Source organism: Lutra lutra, chromosome 15 (assembly GCF_902655055.1).
Source record: "Lutra lutra chromosome 15, mLutLut1.2, whole genome shotgun sequence".
NCBI lineage: Eukaryota > Metazoa > Chordata > Mammalia > Carnivora > Mustelidae > Lutra > Lutra lutra.
In genome coordinates this window covers 64482477-64500598 of record NC_062292.1, presented here as the reverse complement: position 1 = coordinate 64500598, position 18122 = coordinate 64482477, and the positions used below count along the sequence as shown (strand labels likewise).

The 18122-nt window shown below is 54.5% G+C and overlaps 2 protein-coding genes across 2 annotated transcripts; one reads left to right on the top strand and one right to left on the bottom strand.

The window, feature by feature from the left end:
* Positions 1–509: 509 nt before the first annotated feature.
* On the top strand, positions 510–4217 carry PPOX (protoporphyrinogen oxidase). Its single transcript, XM_047704486.1, is given in 14 exon segments — positions 510–732; positions 907–1001; positions 1145–1281; positions 1378–1526; positions 1666–1766; positions 1769–1795; positions 2107–2253; positions 2361–2551; positions 2972–3032; positions 3205–3323; positions 3408–3518; positions 3616–3765; positions 3885–3927; positions 4011–4217. Coding segments are annotated over 14 exon segments (1611 nt in total). The 5' UTR covers positions 510–595; the 3' UTR covers positions 4154–4217.
* Positions 4218–4533: 316 nt separating this feature from the next.
* B4GALT3 (beta-1,4-galactosyltransferase 3) lies at positions 4534–10178 on the bottom strand. The gene is given in 12 exon segments (XM_047704488.1): positions 4534–5316; positions 5452–5556; positions 6661–6694; positions 6697–6782; positions 6913–7022; positions 7024–7104; positions 7695–7790; positions 7792–7931; positions 8448–8722; positions 9091–9233; positions 9447–9632; positions 10058–10178. Coding segments are annotated over 10 exon segments (1230 nt in total). The 5' UTR covers positions 9120–9233; positions 9447–9632; positions 10058–10178; the 3' UTR covers positions 4534–5042.
* Between the last annotated feature and the right edge of the window lie 7944 nt (positions 10179–18122).

Genomic DNA, 18122 nt, shown 5'->3' with positions numbered 1-18122 from the left:
GGCGAAGCTGCGGGGAAGCCGGTGCGAGCACTGGGGCGCCGGGTTCTGCCCGGAAGGGGGCTGTCCCCGGAGGGCGAGGCACCGAGGACCCCCTGTTGACAAACACGCGGCACGTTGCCGGGCGGCCCCGGCTCCCGTAGGCCCGGGCTGTTGCTAACATCAAGGAGCTGTTTACGGCGCCGCCTCCCCACGGAGCAGCCCCAGCGACTCGATCTGCTCTCCCTGCACCCCGCGCTCGCGGGGCCTCCCCCAGGGCCGTCACCCTCCCCGGGCCTGGGAAGCCGGCGGCGGGGCCCGCGGACCCGGCTCGAGCCCGCGCCGCGGCAGCCCTGAGGGCGGGCAGATCCCGGCCGGGAGCCCTCCCCAGGCTGGCGCCTAAGCAGTTAAACGCGGCTCCGGACGCCGCCGCGCACAGCGGCCGGCCTCTGCGGGGTGGGAGGAGCCGCCTCCAGCTCTGTGCTTTCATTGGCTGACGCGATCCGGGGCCTCCCGGGGCCCACCAATCCGGAGGCGGGGGAGCCTGGGGACCGTGGGGCGGAGCGGACGCCGAGTCGGAGGGTCCGAAGGGGGCGGGCGGAGCGGCGGCCTCCGACCCATGGGCCTGGGGGGGCCCCGCGGCACCCCGAGCCCTGCGCCCGCAGATAGCGTGGGCGTCGCCCTTATCCGCCTCCACGGCGAGCGCCCACCGAGGGCCCGGAGGCCTCTCTCTCCGGTTCCCTCTGCCTCTCGTGGGTAAGTCCTGGGCCCTGGGCGGGACGTCCCCTCACTGGCCCTTCTCGTTCCGCTGGCTCCGCCGTAGCTTGCCCCCGAAGCGGTGAGTGGCAGGGGTGTGAACGTGGGACCTGCGCGGGGCTTCTGCAGAGCAACTGCCCCCCGGTCAACCTGTCCGATCGCCCCTCTCCCCTAGCTTCACCAATGGGCCGTGACCGTGGTCGTGCTGGGCGTTGGCATCAGCGGCTTGGCCGCCAGTTACCACCTGAGCCGGGCCCCCTGTCCCCCCAGGTGAGTGCCCCATCGCGCCAGAGGGACCCCCTTTAATACTCTCTTCCCGTTTCCGGCTGAAGGGAGGGCGCCACGTCTTCCCTTGCGGACCCTCACCCCGCGGCTATAGGCCTTGCGGCGTGTCTCCCCACTCCCGTGCCCCAGGTGGTCCTAGTGGAGGGCAGCGAGCGTCTGGGAGGCTGGATCCGCTCGGTGCGAGGGCCAGGTGATGCTGTCTTTGAACTTGGACCTCGAGGAATTCGGCCCGCGGGAGCCCTGGGAGCCCGGACCCTGCTCCTGGTGAGAGGATGATGGAATGCCCAGGAGGGCTTGCAGATGGGCCGTCACCAGAGGACAGACTGGGAGGAAGTGCTGGTGGGCCAGTCCTTTCCTTAGTTTCTCCTCTTCCTGAGGGTGTATGGAGAGCAGGTTTCTGAGCTTGGCTTGGACTCAGAAGTGTTGCCTGTCCGGGGAGACCATCCAGCTGCCCAGAACAGGTTCCTGTACGTTGGTGGTGCCCTGCATGCGCTGCCCTCTGGCCTCAGGTAACGCTGTCACCTCCTTGCTGCCCCTCTACCTTGCCCGCATCCTCTCACCCCTTCCATTTCCCCACCTCCCAGTCTGTCAGCCCTCCCAGCAAGAGGAGCCACACGAACGGAAATGACTGTGCCTTCCTCAGTGCAGGGGGCTCTTCCGCCCTTCACCTCCCTTCTCCAAACCTCTGTTTTGGGCTGGGCTGAAGGAGTTGACCACGCCCAGGGGCAAAGACCCTGATGAGACTGTGCACAGTTTGCCCAGCGCCGCCTTGGACCCGGGTAACGCGGCCCAGAGGCCCCCAAATCCCTCTCCTGCTAAACAGCAGAGCCCCCTACTCAGACCTTCCACCTGGGGACTCTTCTGTATCATTTGGGAATATTCTCTCCCTATCTTCACACCCAGTAGTCCCCAGAACTCAGCACTGAGAGTGAATGCCTCCACTTCCCTCCTGTTCTTCTGTTATAGCGGGACTGCTCCCCTCCTCGCCCCCAATCCTATCCCACTTCCAGTCCCTACCTTGCAGGGGCGGTTGGAAGTCCTCTCTGTGGCTTCTTCTTCCTCGGCCGCTCAATCCCGGTCTCGTCCTCAAGGTGGCGTCTCTAGCCATGGACAGTCTCTGCCGAGGAGTGTTTGCAGGCAACAGCCGGGAGCTCAGCATCAGGTCCTGCTTTCCCAGTCTCTTCCAAGCTGAGCAAACCCATCGTTCCGTTTTACTGGGGCTGCTGCTGGGGGCAGGTGAGTGGGGGTTGGTTCAAGGGGTGACGATATTAAGGACCGCCGAGTAAGGGACTGGAGGCCAGGGGTGCTGTTTTTATGATCCTTCTTTCCCTCCTCCTCTGCAGGGCGGAGCCCCCAGCCAGACTCAGCACTCATTCGCCAGGCTCGAGCGGAGCGCTGGAGCCAGTGGTCACTGCGGGGAGGGCTGGAGATGTTGCCCCAGGCCCTTAACACCCACCTGACTAGTAGGGGTGTCACTGTTCTCAAAGGCCAGCCTGTCTGTGGGCTCAGCCTCCAGGCAGAAGGGCGCTGGAAGGTAGGAGAGCCCCCCCGGTGTGTAATGTGTGTGTTTAAGTCTCCATCTTTGCCTAAATGCCAGGGTTGTTAGTACTTGCTCGTTGTTTTCTTGCCTTAGATCCTGTTATGAACATGGGCTATCCTCGGATCTTAGGCCTTATTTGTGGGCGTTTCTCCAAGATCTGTTTGATCCAAGTCTGGGTAGGAATGCTGTTGGAGAGTGGCTTAGACAGGGGAAGGGACAGCCCAGCTCCCCTGCACATCTCAGAGGCCACACTGGCTTCCGTGCAGCCCCCTGCCTGGAGTGATGGCAGTTGGCGGGCTCTGTGCTGACTTCATCCTGGAGTGCACTCAGTCTCTCCTGCCAGTTTGGTGCCTGGGAATCTGAGGCAAAATTCCCATTATGTCTGTGTCTCACACACGTTTTTCATCCTGTCAGGTATCCCTAGGGGACAGCAGTCTGGAGGCAGACCACGTGATTAGCGCTGTCCCAGCTTCAGGTAATGGGGTCGCCCCCGTCCCCAGCCAGAGTGAGGCTAAGTGTAGCTTCCTAGGCCAGCAGGACCACGCTATGCCCAACCTGGTTGTCTCTGTGGGAGTCTGATCGCAGGGAAGGTGGGTGAGCCCGCCGTGAGCGCCTCCTGAAGCAGGCCTCTGGCTGCTCTCCCCCAGTACTCAGCGGGCTGCTCCCTGCCCAGGCCGCACCTCTGGCCCGTGCCTTGCGCGCCATCACTGCCGTGTCCGTGGCTGTGGTGAACCTCCAGTATCGAGGAGCTCGTCTACCTGTGCAGGTACGCGTGGCACAGACTAGCGAGAGCCGCTGTGCGGGGCCACCGGGCACGTTCCTTCCTGACCGGGTCTCTTCCTTCCTCCAGGGATTTGGACATTTGGTGCCGTCCTCAGAAGACCCAGGCATCCTGGGAATCGTGTATGACTCAGTTGCTTTTCCTGAGCAGGACGGGAGCCCCGCGGGCCTCCGAGTGACTGTGAGCAGTGGCAGATTTGCTTAGCAGGAGTTTCCAGAGGGCTCCTCTGGGCCCAGTAGGTAAGGCCAGGCTGGTCAGTGCCACATTCTCTCCCTAGGTGATGCTGGGAGGGTCCTGGTTACAGACACTGGAAGCCAGGGGATCCATCTTATCTCAGGAGCTGTTCCAGCAGCGGGCACAGCAGGCAGCTGCCGCCCAGTTAGGACTAAAGGAGCCCCCGAGTCACTGCTTGGTCCACCTGCACAAGGTGAGCGAGGAAGTGCCTCTCAGCTCCCACTGAAGGCAGGGACGGTGTATCTGTGGCCATCTCCTCAAGCTTGGCCATCAGCAACAAAAATTTCCCTGTATCCCCTCTTCTCTCCCCAGAACTGCATCCCCCAGTATACACTAGGCCACTGGCAAAAACTGGGTGAGTTGGGAAAGCGGCTGTGCTGAGGAGGGCAAGGAAACCAGACCTCCAGTGCTAACAGTCCCATCATCTTCTCCTTCCAGAGGCAGCGACCCAGTTCCTGGCTTCTCAGAGGCTGCCCCTGACTCTGGCTGGAGCCTCCTACGAGGGGGTTGCTGTCAATGACTGTATAGAGAGCGGACGCCAGGCAGCAGCCCGGGCCCTGGGCTCAGAACCTAACAGCTGATCCCCACCTCCTCCTGGCCATGCTGGCAGCACCTCTTTACCCACAAAAATAAAAGTTGTGGGGCGCCTGGGTGGCTCAGTGGGTTGGGCCTCTGCCTTCGGCTCGGGTCATGATCTCAGGGTCCTGGGATCGAGCCCCACATCGGGCTCTCTGCTCAGCAGGGAGCCTGCTTCTCCCTCTCTCTCTGCCTGCCTCTCTGCCTACTTGTGATCTCTCTCTGTCAAATAAATAAATAAATAAAAATCTTTAAAAAAAAAATAAATAAAAGTTGCTGGAGCTTGGCTGGATCTGGTTGTTCCGTCACCTCTGGGCATATGGTGGCAGGGGAAGGAGTGGGTCGCAGGGGAGGCACAAGGTGCCTGGGAGGCGGCAAGCAAGAGCAGAGGCAAGACAAACTCCTTTATTAGAAAATATATCAAAATCCCAGCCCCCTGAGCCAGGTCCAGAAGAGGAAGCTACTCGAGCACTGGCAGAAAGTACCCAGGGAGGGGCTTCCTTCACCAAACATACTTCCTCGGAACCATAAATAGAATAAATATTCACAGAGGTCCCGGGAAAAGCCAGATTGCTCTTCTCTCCATGGAAGAGGAAGGGACTTGGGGTCCAGCCCTGCTCTTACCCAGGGGCCAGGGACTCTCAGGAGTCATCACATAAAATCATGACACCAAGGATTCACAGTCATAAGCCCTGGCAGGTGACCCTAGAAAGAGGGACCCCCAGGTCTGAAGGAGCCCAGCTCCAGTCCAGCAGTGAGGAGAGGCCCTGGCCTCCAGCGCAGCCCTGGAGTTGTGTCCCCCCACATCCCTCTAAGAGCAGTGAGGACCTGAGGGTGGGGAGAGTACAACCCGTCTGATGCGGTTTCATGATTGAGGTGGGCAGGCAGGACGAGTCAGTGTGAACCGTTGGGGGCCGTGTGGTTGGCAGTAGGCAGAGGGCCGGGCCTGGCTGGGGGCCGGCGCTGCAGCATCTCTTGACGGAAGGCCTGGGAGGAACCAGGTGGGTAACGGGGACCAGAGGGAGTCCGGGGACCCCGAGGGTCAGTTCCAATGTCTGCTGTGATGTTGGTATAGAGAGGGCCCAGCTCTCGAGCCAGCAATCGGTATGTCAGCGAGTTCATCCCATCTTGCGTCCAGGAATTCTGGGTACGGACCAGGAGGTCAAATCTGAGGGTCAGAGGTTGGAGAACTAAGGCCCAGAAAGAAACAGCCGGGGACCTAGGGAGCGTCAGGATACAGCGCCTTCCCTGGGAATGCAGCTCCCTGAGCAGCCGCAGCAGCTCCCAGGCTGTCCCCTCCTACCTGTGCGGGTTCTCCTCGTTGCCCTTATCACCACGATGCTTCACCATCTTGTAGTGCCCCACCGATGTGGGGGGGCGAGAGATCTTCATCCCAGCCAGGCGCACCCTGCAGGGAAAGTGGGGGCACCTTGGAGGACCCTGCGCGGAGGCAAGCTGCTCTTCCTGTTTGCTCCACCCAGCAAGGAGGTGGCAGCAGGGTTCTGTACAACAACTAGCACTAGCTAGGCAAGAAAAGGGCCACACGTTGGAAGAGAGAAAGTCAAACAGAAGGAAAGGCAGGAGAATGTAAAGGCGGGACGCAGCCAAGTAAGTCTGGGCGCCTTGGGGCCTCTTGACACCTGGCAGGTAGGTCTGCACCTCCCATCTGGTTATCTCAGTGGCTCCGAGAAACCGCCCTGGCATTTGTTGGAAAGGACAGGACTAGCCCAGGAGTTATACCCCCAAGCTCAGCAATCCCCACCTAGAATAGCGGCTGCCCTGCCTCGACTTCTCACCCTGCACCATGGGCCTCAGTGTTAGGAAAAGAACAAACCAAGTCATCAGGACCCCACCTCTGACACACAGAAGCAGAACTGAGATGGCCTGGGCAAGTGCTTAAAGAACACATCCATTTAGGAGTCGCTGGGCTCCCTTTCCACACATACAGAGGACAAGAATTCAGAGAGGTCATCCCGGAGGACACGAGGGGTGGGAAGGGAGGCCATGGGTCCAAACACAGCAAGCCCAAATTCTCACACCACAGATAGAAAATTGGGTCGGCTGAGACTGAAGGTCAAATGTTTCACATGCTAAAAATGAGCTGGCATCGTGCCAATGGAACGGACTTAAAACCAAAAAGTGATTCTGGGTGATATGGAGCAGAAGCCCCTCCTCCCCGCCCCATAGGAAGTGGTCTGGAGTTACATTAGCAGAAGGCAGGACTGACTTGTCCTCTAGGCCCCTTTCCAGCTCTGGAATCCCATGATACTACAGCCCAGTGATCTTCTCCTCTCCTCTCCCAGAAACAGAACTCACCAGATCTAGGAGACGGAAGGGTGACAGAGTGGGGAACAGCACGATAAAGCCCTGACCTGGGCAGAGAGGAAAAGCTAAGGGAGAGGAATAGGACCAAGGAGCTAAAGGCTGGTGTGAAAGCACGAGCGCGGGGTGGTCTCGGAGGACAGGGATGCAGGCCCCCGTGGGGGTGGGAAGCAGTGGCGGGAAGTCTGACCTGGTAGCAATGTCGTCATCCTCACCACCCCAGCCCAGTATTCATTGGGGAAGCCATTCATCTTCAGGTACTGGTCAGGAGTGAGCGCCGAGACTCCTCCAAAGTACTGGGGGTACGGAAGGCTAGGGAGAGAAAGATCCTTGGGTTCCACGAGTCTTTTGGGAAGACATCCCTACCCCATAACCCCTTAACTCTCCTCCTTCCATGGACGGTGGGTGTCCCTACTTCCCAGAACCCTCTCGTGCCCTCTACCTGTATCCAAACTTGTTCATGGCAACAGCAACATGCCGGGGTCCCCGGGGGTCACACACATACAGATTGTGGTCGTTCTCGGGCAGGAGGTCCACGTCGTGCAAGAACAGGGCAGTCCCACTCCTCATCACGCAGGGCTTCCCGCACCCCAACGTTTAGCAGCTTGGCCCTGTTAAACGTTCCATTTCCAGCCTGGAAGGTAACGGAGAAGAACCACCACGTCTATAGGTAGCAGCATGGAGGAGAGGGGGCAGAAGTACCAAAGTGAAAGGAGGGGAATCGAAGGGGGGAAGAGGGGCAAAGACAGTGAAGAGAAAGCCAAACTTTCATTTTTCCTCCAACAAATCGTTTCAGAGCACCGGGATGGCCTGTTTACTTATGCGCAGCTGTTTAGCACTTAAACCTAACAACCACAGCCATGGAAAACAGGGGTCTATAGGTTTTCATTCTTAGACTCTAGGGGAGCCTAAGAATCTTGTTCAAGGTCACATACGGGACAAATGGCAGAACTGATTTTAATCCAAATCTGTCCAATTCCCAATCTGGACCATTCCCAAGTCAACCAAGGAAAAATTCCGGAGAGTACAGGACAGTCAGAGTACCCCAAACAGAATAAGGAGGACTCGGGGACCGACAAGCTGGCAGAGGAAGACCAGGTGCTTTCCCACATTCAACAGTCTCACCCTCTTAAAATGATTGTGGGGACCCACCGTCTGAGAGCGGACTGGCATTTCCTCGCAGCGTCCTTACCAGAAAGTCAAGGGGGTGGGGGGCTGGGGTACCTGGTGGATGACGTAGATGCCGTAAGCGAGCTGCTGGCGCTGCAGGAAGGGGTGCAGGTGGTAGAGCAGCAGGCGCAGGTGGTGCTCCCGGGCCCGGGTGGGGCACGATGATGGCCGTGCGGGAGCGGGGCTCACACCCCGCGGGGCGGTAGCGGCCCCCCGGTTCCACCCGGGGGTTCCTCTCCGAGATCTCTGCCAGTGATGGCACCGGGCTAAAGGACACGGACACGGGACCCACTGTTGGGAGGGAAGGGCCAGGTTAACGGTTAGAAAGAGGGACCTCCAGGGCCTGGGAACGCCGCTGGCCGCAGTGGTCTGGTTCTTGGGCTCTGCTCTCCCAACAGCTTACACCGAGATCACATACACCGTGAGTTTCCCATCATTGGGACAGTTTGCAAAGTCTGAAAGGTGCAGGTTCGTCACTTAGCCTGCCTTATTTTAGGGTTCCATAACTCCAGCCTCACTAGAAGGTGGAGAACACAGGACTTCCAACTAACAAAACCGCGGCCCATCTACAAAGGAAGCGATCCCCGGCCCAAGGCAGGAAGAGCACAGGAACGGCCAGGCAGTTTTCACTGTGGCTGTGGCTCAACCCAGGAGTCCAATCTAAACTCCAAATCCAGAGGCTGCTTATCTCAGCTTCTGCCCACCTCTGGTGACATTAACCCAGGTCCTAAGCCCCATGCCTGCCGCCCTAGGCCCTGGTCCCCACACCCTGGCCTTCCCTTTACTTCCCCCTCCCTCTGCACTCACCTAAAAGAGGAGATCGTTCTGGACAGTAGGGCAGACCTTGAGGAGCTGGAGGGGCCCCTGGGGCAACAGGGGCCCCAGGCCGGTGACTGAGGTTACTGTAGACATCATGGGGATGAGAATAGTCAAATGTCGGCCCCTGCTCTCGGCCAAATAGGGCACTGAGGCTTCGGAAGCCCCCCAGTGACAGGTACATCATGACAGCCAGCTGGGAGCCCACCAGCAGGGCCAGCGTGCAGGGCCGCTCCAGCAGCCTCCGCAACATTCTGGGCTCAGGTCTAAGGAAGGAGAGAGGAGAATTCTGGGGGCAGGCAGGTGAAGAGCAAGCCAGCAAAGAGATCATCAGTTAAGAACCAAGGTGGTGCCAAGAGTTAAAGAGGAAAAGAGGCAAAGATCGAAGTCACAGAAGGGAGCACACAGGTGTACAGTCATGCGTGGAAAAGAAACGGAATGTAACCACCAGCAGCCCTACCTACCACCTGTCATTTCCAGCCCAAGTCTCACTCTCCACCTCCTGCCTGAACCACTCAGGCCAACTACTCTCGGTCCCCACCCCCAAGGATGCTTACATCATTCAGGGCCTTTTCAAAGGAGTCTCTGGAGAACCTCCCTCCCAATTTTAGAGGCGGGTGGGGGTGTGACTCACCTAGGTTCAAGCTGTCTCTTCGGGATCATGAGACTTCAGGGGGTCCCGGGGGGGCAGAGATGTGAGGCATTATCTAAATTGGAAATGTCACAGAGGACAGAGAAAGGCTCCATCCAGCACTCCAACAGTGATCCTGGGACCAGCTGGAACAGAAGTGGTCAAGGATAACCACCCACCCAGAGGGGCAGAGATCAAGATCAGGGTGAAACTGGTTTCCCAGGCAGGGGAAGTGAAGGAAAGTGGTTGGAAAGAAAAGGGGAGGACCTAGAGATGCTAGGTCCCTGGCCTCTCCCCCAGCTGCCCTTGAGTGTCAGGTTTACGTGTACTTAACCATTCCCCACCCTGACTGGACCAACCTGTTTGGGGAGTGGGGACGGGACTGCTAATGCAGACATTATTTTTGCCAAGGGGGGAGGCAGTCACGACAGGATTGTGGAACGGCCTCAGGAGAACCCAGGGCAGACTAGGAACGGTGTCCCTTTCCGTTCTTCACGTGCCTATGAGCCAGCCCCGCAGGTGCAGGGAGCTCGAGCACCTGGGAGCTGCAAGCAAACAGCCCCGGAGCGCGACGGGGAGTAGGATGGGGTGGCGTCCTCTACCTTTTCTACCCTATCCCAGTCCTAGCGGGGCGTAGGGAGGAGGGTTACCGCTAAAAGTGAGACAGGGAGTGGGAGGCTGGGCAGAGCCCGTCGTGGGTACCTGGGCTGGCTCACCTAAGGGGCGTGGTCAGCGCTCTGCAGAGGGTCACAGCCCAGTTCTTTCAGAGCACCCCAACCGCCCACCCCAACCGCCCCCCCCAACCTCCTCTACATTTGCAATGTGAGCCCACCGGCCTCTGTCCATATTTCCACCTGGGACCCCCTCCCTGCTCCAGCTGGTCTCCAGACTTCACCCGGAACTTCTCATCCTCCCCGTCGCCCGAACCTTTCTCCCGGGCCTCTCACCCCATCATCCCCAGCCCACATACCTGTTCTTCTGCTTCCCGTCGTCACCGCCACCCCGACAGCCTGGCAGGCATCGTCACCGCCATCTTGGAAGCGGGCGCCGCTGGGCGGGGCCTCGCGTCACGGGGCGGGCCTCGCGTCACGGGGCGGGGCCTGGGTGGAGCCTCCGTGGGCGAGCGGGGCGCGTGGGGCTGGGGGAGGCCGGAGCGCGGCAGGGTGGAGCTGGGCCACTGGGGAAGCCGGCGCCGGGCGCTCCCCCTCCTGACGGGATGCCATTTCCCACCCCTCAGACTGGGAGGACAGCAGCTCAAATCAGGACTCTTGCAGGGCACGGCCTGTCCCAGAGGCCACTGCGACAGTTTATGGCGCGTCGCAAAACCTGTCACCGCGGGCCAGCCCCTTCCAGGAGTGTTCGGTGGTGCCCCCGCAACTTAGGGCCACTTAGTATCAGAATTGTTTCCTTGCTCAGGGTACATTGTTTCGACTGCTCTGGCGCATTTTTTGTATCCCGTGTCCTGCAGGCCTTGATAGAAACTATTAGTTAGTTAATAAAAAATGATGCACTGAGTGAGGAGGGAAGGGCGGCGTCTGCTTTAATGTAAAATTGCGTTTTCCCTGACATTACAGTAAAATGGACGCTCCATTAATGTGCAATATGTGTATCCTGTGGCTTCCACTATCCCCTTAGCGCGTTGTGTTTCTTAGAAGCAGATGTTCACACCCAGGAAACTTAGAATAACTCACAGCGTGTTCTTCCAAAAGGGAGGGATATAAACAATATAGTAAAATAAATATGATTGCCCAGAAATTGCAGCTCATTCACACGTAGACACTTGGGAGAAACTTCCCAGAAGTGATGGTTAATGGGGAACCAGAAGGACTCGTTCTATAGCACACCCATCTGCCTTATGAGGTTCTGTTTCCCGGAGAGCTGTTCTGCAACTCTGTAAGGAACTGATCCAAATGCAAATCTGGACGGATTGAGGTTCAATGCTCAATTGCTCCCTACATTGTGCAATAAACAAAGTAAACAGTACAAAAAACAGGTTTTTGCCTCCAGTTTATGCTCATTTCTGCGTTCTGGATCCATAAATGTGTGTTCCTCAGATTTCTTTTAAACTACGTATCAGATTGCATTGAATGGACAGAGGTTTCTGGGATTTGTCCTGCAAAACCCGCCACCCCACCCGCAGGTTGGCAGGCATGCTAAAGAATGTTGTTTGCGAGACATAAGTGACCCAAGGAGCCTGGTTAATTGACTTTAGCGGGCCTCCAGCTCAGAACTGGCCCTTCTGGTCTGGACGCCAAGAGCTATAAATTTGCCTTGCATCCCCTCCATCTCCCAGCTGGGCTGCCCCCGCCTCCATCCCCCAAGGAATCCGGGAGGGGAGGCCAACACACCTAGCCCAGGCTCCTTGAATATGTAAAGACATGATAACATAGGAATGCAGCTCCCTCCAAACTGCACGTAGGCAAACAAATGTTTAATTTCAGACCCCATCGTTTGCCCTACACATACGACCCTTACGGGGAGTCTCAGCTGAGGGGCCTCTCCATCAGCACTCCAGCCTGGCTGACTCCACGGGCCACACCTTCCCCACCCTCACCATGAGGTTGGATGTTTTAAGTACCTGGTTTGAGGTAAGTCTGTCTTACTCTCCTTTACTGCTTATGGTTGCCTTCATCTATACTCAGATTTTCCTTTTTTTCTTTTTCCGGTTTCTATTAGATTTTTATAGTATCAATAAAGTGTTTTTTTCCTCTTTGAAACTGAGAGTACAGCCGCTGCGAATCTTTTCTTAGAACACATATCTGTCAGTTCCCGCATGAGTTACATGTTCATTTTTATCTGGGTATTGACAAAAATTCTGTCCTTGGCCAAACTTTATTTTTTGTTGTTGTTGTTGTTAAAGATGTTATTTATTTATTTGTCAGAGAGAGAGCACAAGCAGAGGAAGAAGCAGGCAGAAGGAGAAACAGGCTCCCTGCTGAGCAGAGAGCCCAATTTGGGGCTGGATTCCAGGACCCTGGATCATGACCTGACCTGAGCCGAAGGCAGAGGTTTTAACCCAGTGAAGCCAACCAGGTACCCCTTGGCCAAACTTTAGACAGGGTCTGCTAAGGCTTCTTTTTGAATAAGCCTCATCCCTGGACCACTGGCCACTTTCAGCAAGAATCCGGCTACATCAGGTTAGCCAGAATCTCCTCATCCCTGAGGTAATTTTCCATCCACTGACCCTCTCATTCCTCTCATTGGCCATACATATTCCCACGTCCTGACTGTATTCAGAGTCAAATCCAACCTCTCTCCAGTTGGGATAGTCTACACACTAACAGCAGTAGTCCTGAAAAAAAGTCTTCCTTACCTCTTGAACAAGTGTCAGAATAATTATCTTTTCGGCAGTGGAGAATCATAATTCCACCCTTTTCTGAACATTCTGTTTTATATATTTTTTAAGATTTATTTATTTATTTGAGACAGAGAGAGCACGAGCGGTGGGGTAGGGGCAGAGGGAGAGGGAGAAGCAGCCTTCCTGGTGAGCAAGGAGCTTGATGAGGGGCTTGATTCCAGGACTCTGGAATCATAACCTAGGCTGAAAGCAGATGCTTAAACGATGGAGTCACCCCGGGGCCCCAGAACATTGTATTTTAATAGATGTCTGGTGTTCTGGATACAGGAAACCTTAAGTGCAAAAGTCTGAAAAGGAGAAGAAGGGAGGGAGTTTGGGAAATTAAAATGGATCAGTAAGTCTAGCCAGTCTGGTGAAGGGCACGGTGAGCCAGGAGACAGGAGAGGTGAACAGGTGCGAGGTAGTAAAAGATTCCATAAACTACATAAAAAGAGTGGGTTTTATCCTGGGGAAAGAGGAAGGCAAGAAAGTGCTTGAAACAAAGAGTGCTACTGTCAGAACTTTAGGAAGTTCACTCTGGTGGAAACACGGAGCTTCCACTGGATTGGTCAAGACTGGACACAGGGAGACCATTTCGGAGGTCACCACAGAAATCCAGGAGAGAGATGGAGCTCATGCAAAGTAAGGCAATATCAACTGCGGGAGGCGGGCACCTGGGTGGCTCAGTGGGTTAAGCTTCTGCCTTAGGCTCTTGCCGTGATCCTGGGATCCTGGGATCCAGCCCTGTGGGGCTCCCTGCTCAGCAGGGAACCTGCTTCCCCCACTCCTTCTGCTTGAGCTCACTCTCTCCCTCTCAAATAAATAAAATCTTAAAAAAAAAAAAAGGCATTATCAGTGGGACTAGAAGGAAGAGGTGGTCTTTGAGGACTTAACAAGGCCAGTAGAGCTTGGTGATTGAGTGGATAAGCCTACTCAGGGAGCCAGAGGATTCCCCGATTCTTAGTGTGGGCCAGTGGGTGGATGGCGGCTCCTTTCAGTATGAAACAAAACTTGGAAGACACACATTTGGGTGAAACAGTAGAGATGACAAGTTAATCTTTGGACTTGATGAGCTCGAGATACCAATGGAGGCCCAAAATGAGACAAAACTGCATTTCAGTATAATCAGCACTGAACCCCACTGACTGTGTGATGTTGAACAAACATTTTCTGGGTTTCATCTGTAAAATAAACCCCATCTTAAGGAAGGTTTGTGATAATTAAGACTATGAGACAGCGCCGGCAGAAGTTAGATATTCAGTATATCTGAATTTTTTTAAAGATTTTATTTGTTTATTTGAGAGAGAAAGAGAGAGTGAGAGAGAGCATGAAAGGGGAGAAGGTCAGAGGGAGAAGCAGAGTCCCCATGGAGCTGGGAGCCCAATATGGGACTCGATCCCAGGACTCTGGGATCATGACCTGAGCTGAGGGCAGTCACTTAACCAACTGAGCCACCCAGGCACCTGAATTTTGAGGACATATATCTGAATTTTGTACATCTGAATTTTGAGGACAAAGTGGGAGCCAAGTAAAAACCTGTTATTTTAAGGAGCTCACTGGGTAGTAGCGAAGACAAACATAGAGAATGGAGGGGCCCCTGGGTGGCTCCATTGGCTCAGAGTCTGACTCTGACTCTGAACTTTGGCTCAGGCTGTGATCTCAGGTGGTGGGGTTGAGCCCCGTGTGTCCGGCTCTGAGCTCAGCAGGGAGACTACTTGAGATTCTTTCCCTCTCCCTCCCCCTCTGCCTCTCTCCCCACTCTTTCTGTGGGGAGACTTAAATCGTTAAAAATAAACAAATAAATAAATAAATAAAATTGTTAAAAAAATATGAAAACATGGCTCTCCCCGAGGAACTCTTGTTCCTCCATGGTGTTCAGTTCTTGTAAACTGACGGTCATCATCATCTTTTTTTTTAAGATTTTATTTGTTTGTTTGTTTATAGAGAGTATGGGGGTCAGGCAGAGGGAGCCGGAGAGAGAGAATCCCAAGCAGGAGCATGAACCTGACTCAGGCCCGGATTGCACGACCCTAAGATCATGATCTGAGCCAAAATCAAGAGTCAGACGTTTAGGGGTGCCTGGATGCCTCAGTCCTTAAGCAACTGCCTTCAGCTCAAGTCATGATCCCAGGGTACTGGGATCGAGACCCGCATTGGACTCCCTACTCAGTGGGGAGGTTGCTTCTCCCTCTTCCACTCCCCCTGCTGTGTTCCCTCTCTCGCTGTCTCTCTGTCAAATAAACAAGTAAAATCTTAAAAAAAAAAAGAGTCAGACATTTAATTGACTGAGCCCCCCAGATGCCCCCTGACCTTCATCTTCTACCCCAGCTCTCCAACTGCCGTGTATTACAATTCCCCTGCATTCATCTGTAAGCTTCCTGTTTTCAAGAACTCGCACCTCCACTCCATTCACCCTGGCCACTCCCTGGACTTAGTCATCACCTAGAACTGCTGCATCTCCGAAAGCTTAAATTCTAACGTGCTGGTTTTTACCCCAATATCCTATCTTTCTGTTCTGAATAAATCCTGGTGCTCCTAATGGCACCATCGCAATAGAAGAAACCCAGTCTGGTACTCAAAACAGATGCAGAATAATTTAAATCTCTATTTAGTTTCTAAAGGAAACATTGGAGGTTGGGAGAAGGGAGTATGGAGCAGGAGCCCATTGAATACACAGCCCAATGTCTTTAAAATCCTCTTTCCCATTCATCATTGTCCATTGAGATGGTAGCTTCTCCCCAAAACTCTCCCTTCCAACCCTACTTGGCTCCTTACTGTATTATCCTCCAGCTTCAAGTCCAGGCATTTCATGTGTCTTGGGTTTTGCATAACAGAGAAGAACCCTGAGGCTGGCTTAGCGAGCAGAAGCTCTTTCTTCTTCTATCACCATCCTACTCTCCTTGGGGGCCCCCCAATCTTACAGCTCACTTCTAGAAGGGGAGGCAGACACCTCCTCCAAGAATCCTTCTGTGACCCCATATTCTGGGCTGCGCACCCCTCATCTATCATGGCATCTGTCACACTGGTCTGGCATTTTGGTCTCAGCCACCAGATGTTGAACTTTGAGGACAGGAACTACGTCTTCCCTTTTATCATCCCCTGAACGTAACCAAGACCTTTAGCACAAATGTGACAAGACAGCCCATCTTAGATGGGACCTAGACTCTCCCTTGGTAGAATTATTTTCTTGTGCTAATGCAGGAGTGGAAAGGGAGGGGGCTTGACAAAAGAAGAGATTTGAGGGGAAGAGAATTAGCACGTACTGACGCTTCCTAGAAGCCATACATGGAGCCAAGCATTTACGCCACTGTATTCTTAAGTTCTGACAACCTCTCCATAAGGCAGGTAGTAGTAACACCCATTTTACAGATAAAGACACCAAGGCTCACAGAGATCAAGTAACTTAAGATCATATCATCACGGGTAAGTAGCAAAGCTTAGACTAAGTCTGACTCCAAAAATCCATGTCCTTTCCCAACGCTGTGAGAGGAGGATTTGATTCCAGTGTATAACCCAATGGCTTTATAATTGAACAAATGCGGTAAACAGCCAATTCTCTTTGGGAAACTAGGTCAATTAACATGTTTTCCTCTGACCCATTTTCAGGCCAACATTCTCATATTTTCAGCATTTTTAAAAAAGATTTTATTTACTTGACAGAGAGATCACAAGTAGGCAGAGAGGCAGGCAGAGAGTGAGGGGGAAGCAGGCTCCCCGCTGAGCAGAGAGCCTGATGTGGGGCTTGACCCGAGGACCCTGAGACCATGACCTGAGCTGAGGCTTAGGGCAGAGGCTTAACCCAGTGAGCCACCCAGGTGCCCCATCATATTTTCAGCTTCTTCTTCTTCTTCTTCTTCTTTTATTTTCAACTTCTTAACGTTTATTACTTTATCAAGAGAATGTGCTGGTGTATGTTCGTGAAGTTGGACGGGTGTATGTCCAAGTGTGTGACTGTGTGTGGACTTGTGTATTACTGGGTTTCTAAGGTCTACTGTTGGTTTCCCAAAGACTGCGAGGAATGACTTAAATGCTTTTCCTCCCCCCGCCCTTTCCTTCCTAAGGCTACCTAAGTACTCTGGGCTGGTCCCTATATAAGGTCCTTTCTGGGGAAATTGTTCAGTATTGTTGCTCCCAGTCCCCCCACCCCGTTCCCCCCAGCCTTTCTCCGAGCATATTTAGAACTGGTGGTTTCCCTCAACTGTCAGCTGGTTTAGTCTTATTGCCAATGATTTTGGCTTTCCTTCTAGCAACAGTCAATGGGGAAAGTATTCAGTTGGTTCAGAAGCATTCTCTTAGCCAACAAAATATGAATACATTGAATTTCACTCTCTTCCCCACTTCTTTCCCTCCAAGCCCTGACCAGTGAGACACTGGTATTTGTCACTTACCATCAATCTGGTATTTCAGAAGACACACTACTGTGATACTACATGGAGATTAAGGAAGTGGAGTTAGGGATGGAGTAGGAGTGCACATGAGTAGCTCATCCCGAAACCTGGCTTTCCCACCCCTACCACAAAAAATAGAGGTTGAGCAAATGCCCAGATTTCCTCTGCTCTAACCGCAGAGGCAGAGAATCTGAGGAGCAGAAAGAGCTTAGAGAAATCGGCTCGGCTCACCGTTATTGTCAACCTCCCCACCCCAAACACACACACAACACTCACCATCCCGTAGAATGGTTGTCCAAACTCTGCTTGAACTTCCCCAGAAACAGGCCGCTCACGGCCCCCCACGCACTCCCTGACTGGTCTTTCTTCCGCTCACCATTGTCCCCTCTTTTCCCCTCTAAGACCAGATACTTGGATGGTCTCCGTGTCTGCTTCCTTCCTGTTGTTCCTGCTTCTCCTCCTGATTACACACACACCCCCGCCAGCACTGGCCCAAGAAGGCAACTGGTAGGCCGACTGGGGAGACAGCATTCACTGTGGCTCTCGCAGGGAGGTATGAAGTCCCCCCCATCCCTAGCAACAACTTGTTGGACCTCTGAGTTGAGGATATTAGGCAGCGTCTAGAGCCTGGCTATGGGAAGGGTGCTATGGGGGAGATCATTCCAGAAAGGAGTTGGGCCTTGCCTGGCATGGAGGGCTGTGATGCCCATCCCTTCTCTTTGGGGAGTTAACTCTCTCTGTCCTCCTCTCACACACACACTCCATCACAGATGTGGTCACTCAGCTCAGTCCCTTTCTGGGAAAAATGTCATGCCGGTCAGAACCCTACTCAGTGAAGAGCTTCTGGTTAGAATAATACACATGAAAGTGATTTATGAGGCATGAGTTACCACGAGCCCGATGGGAAGACAAGAAGGCCATCGGGGTGACCCATTCCTCGGCCCCGCTGACACTCACCCTCCTTAACCCTCATGGCCACTAAGCCTGGGCTTGGGCTCAGTTTCTGCACGGTCCATCTGGGCCTCACCGTGCAGTTCTTTGCATCATCGCACTGCTTCTCTTCGCGGGGGGTGCAGCGCACACCCTCCCCCGGTGCAGCGAGCTCCTTCAGTCCCGCATTGTCTGCGTCTGTACCTTGCATGCACCTGGCACAGAGCTCGGCTTATTGCCCGGTGAGCTCATAGTCCTTTGACCTGTAAACAGGCTCTTGGTGGCGCAGCTTTGCTAACTAGATGAAACAGAGGAAGAGCACTCTGACCTTGGCTCCGACTCCCGGTTACACCTCCTCCAGGCTGGCTGGTAGGAGGACA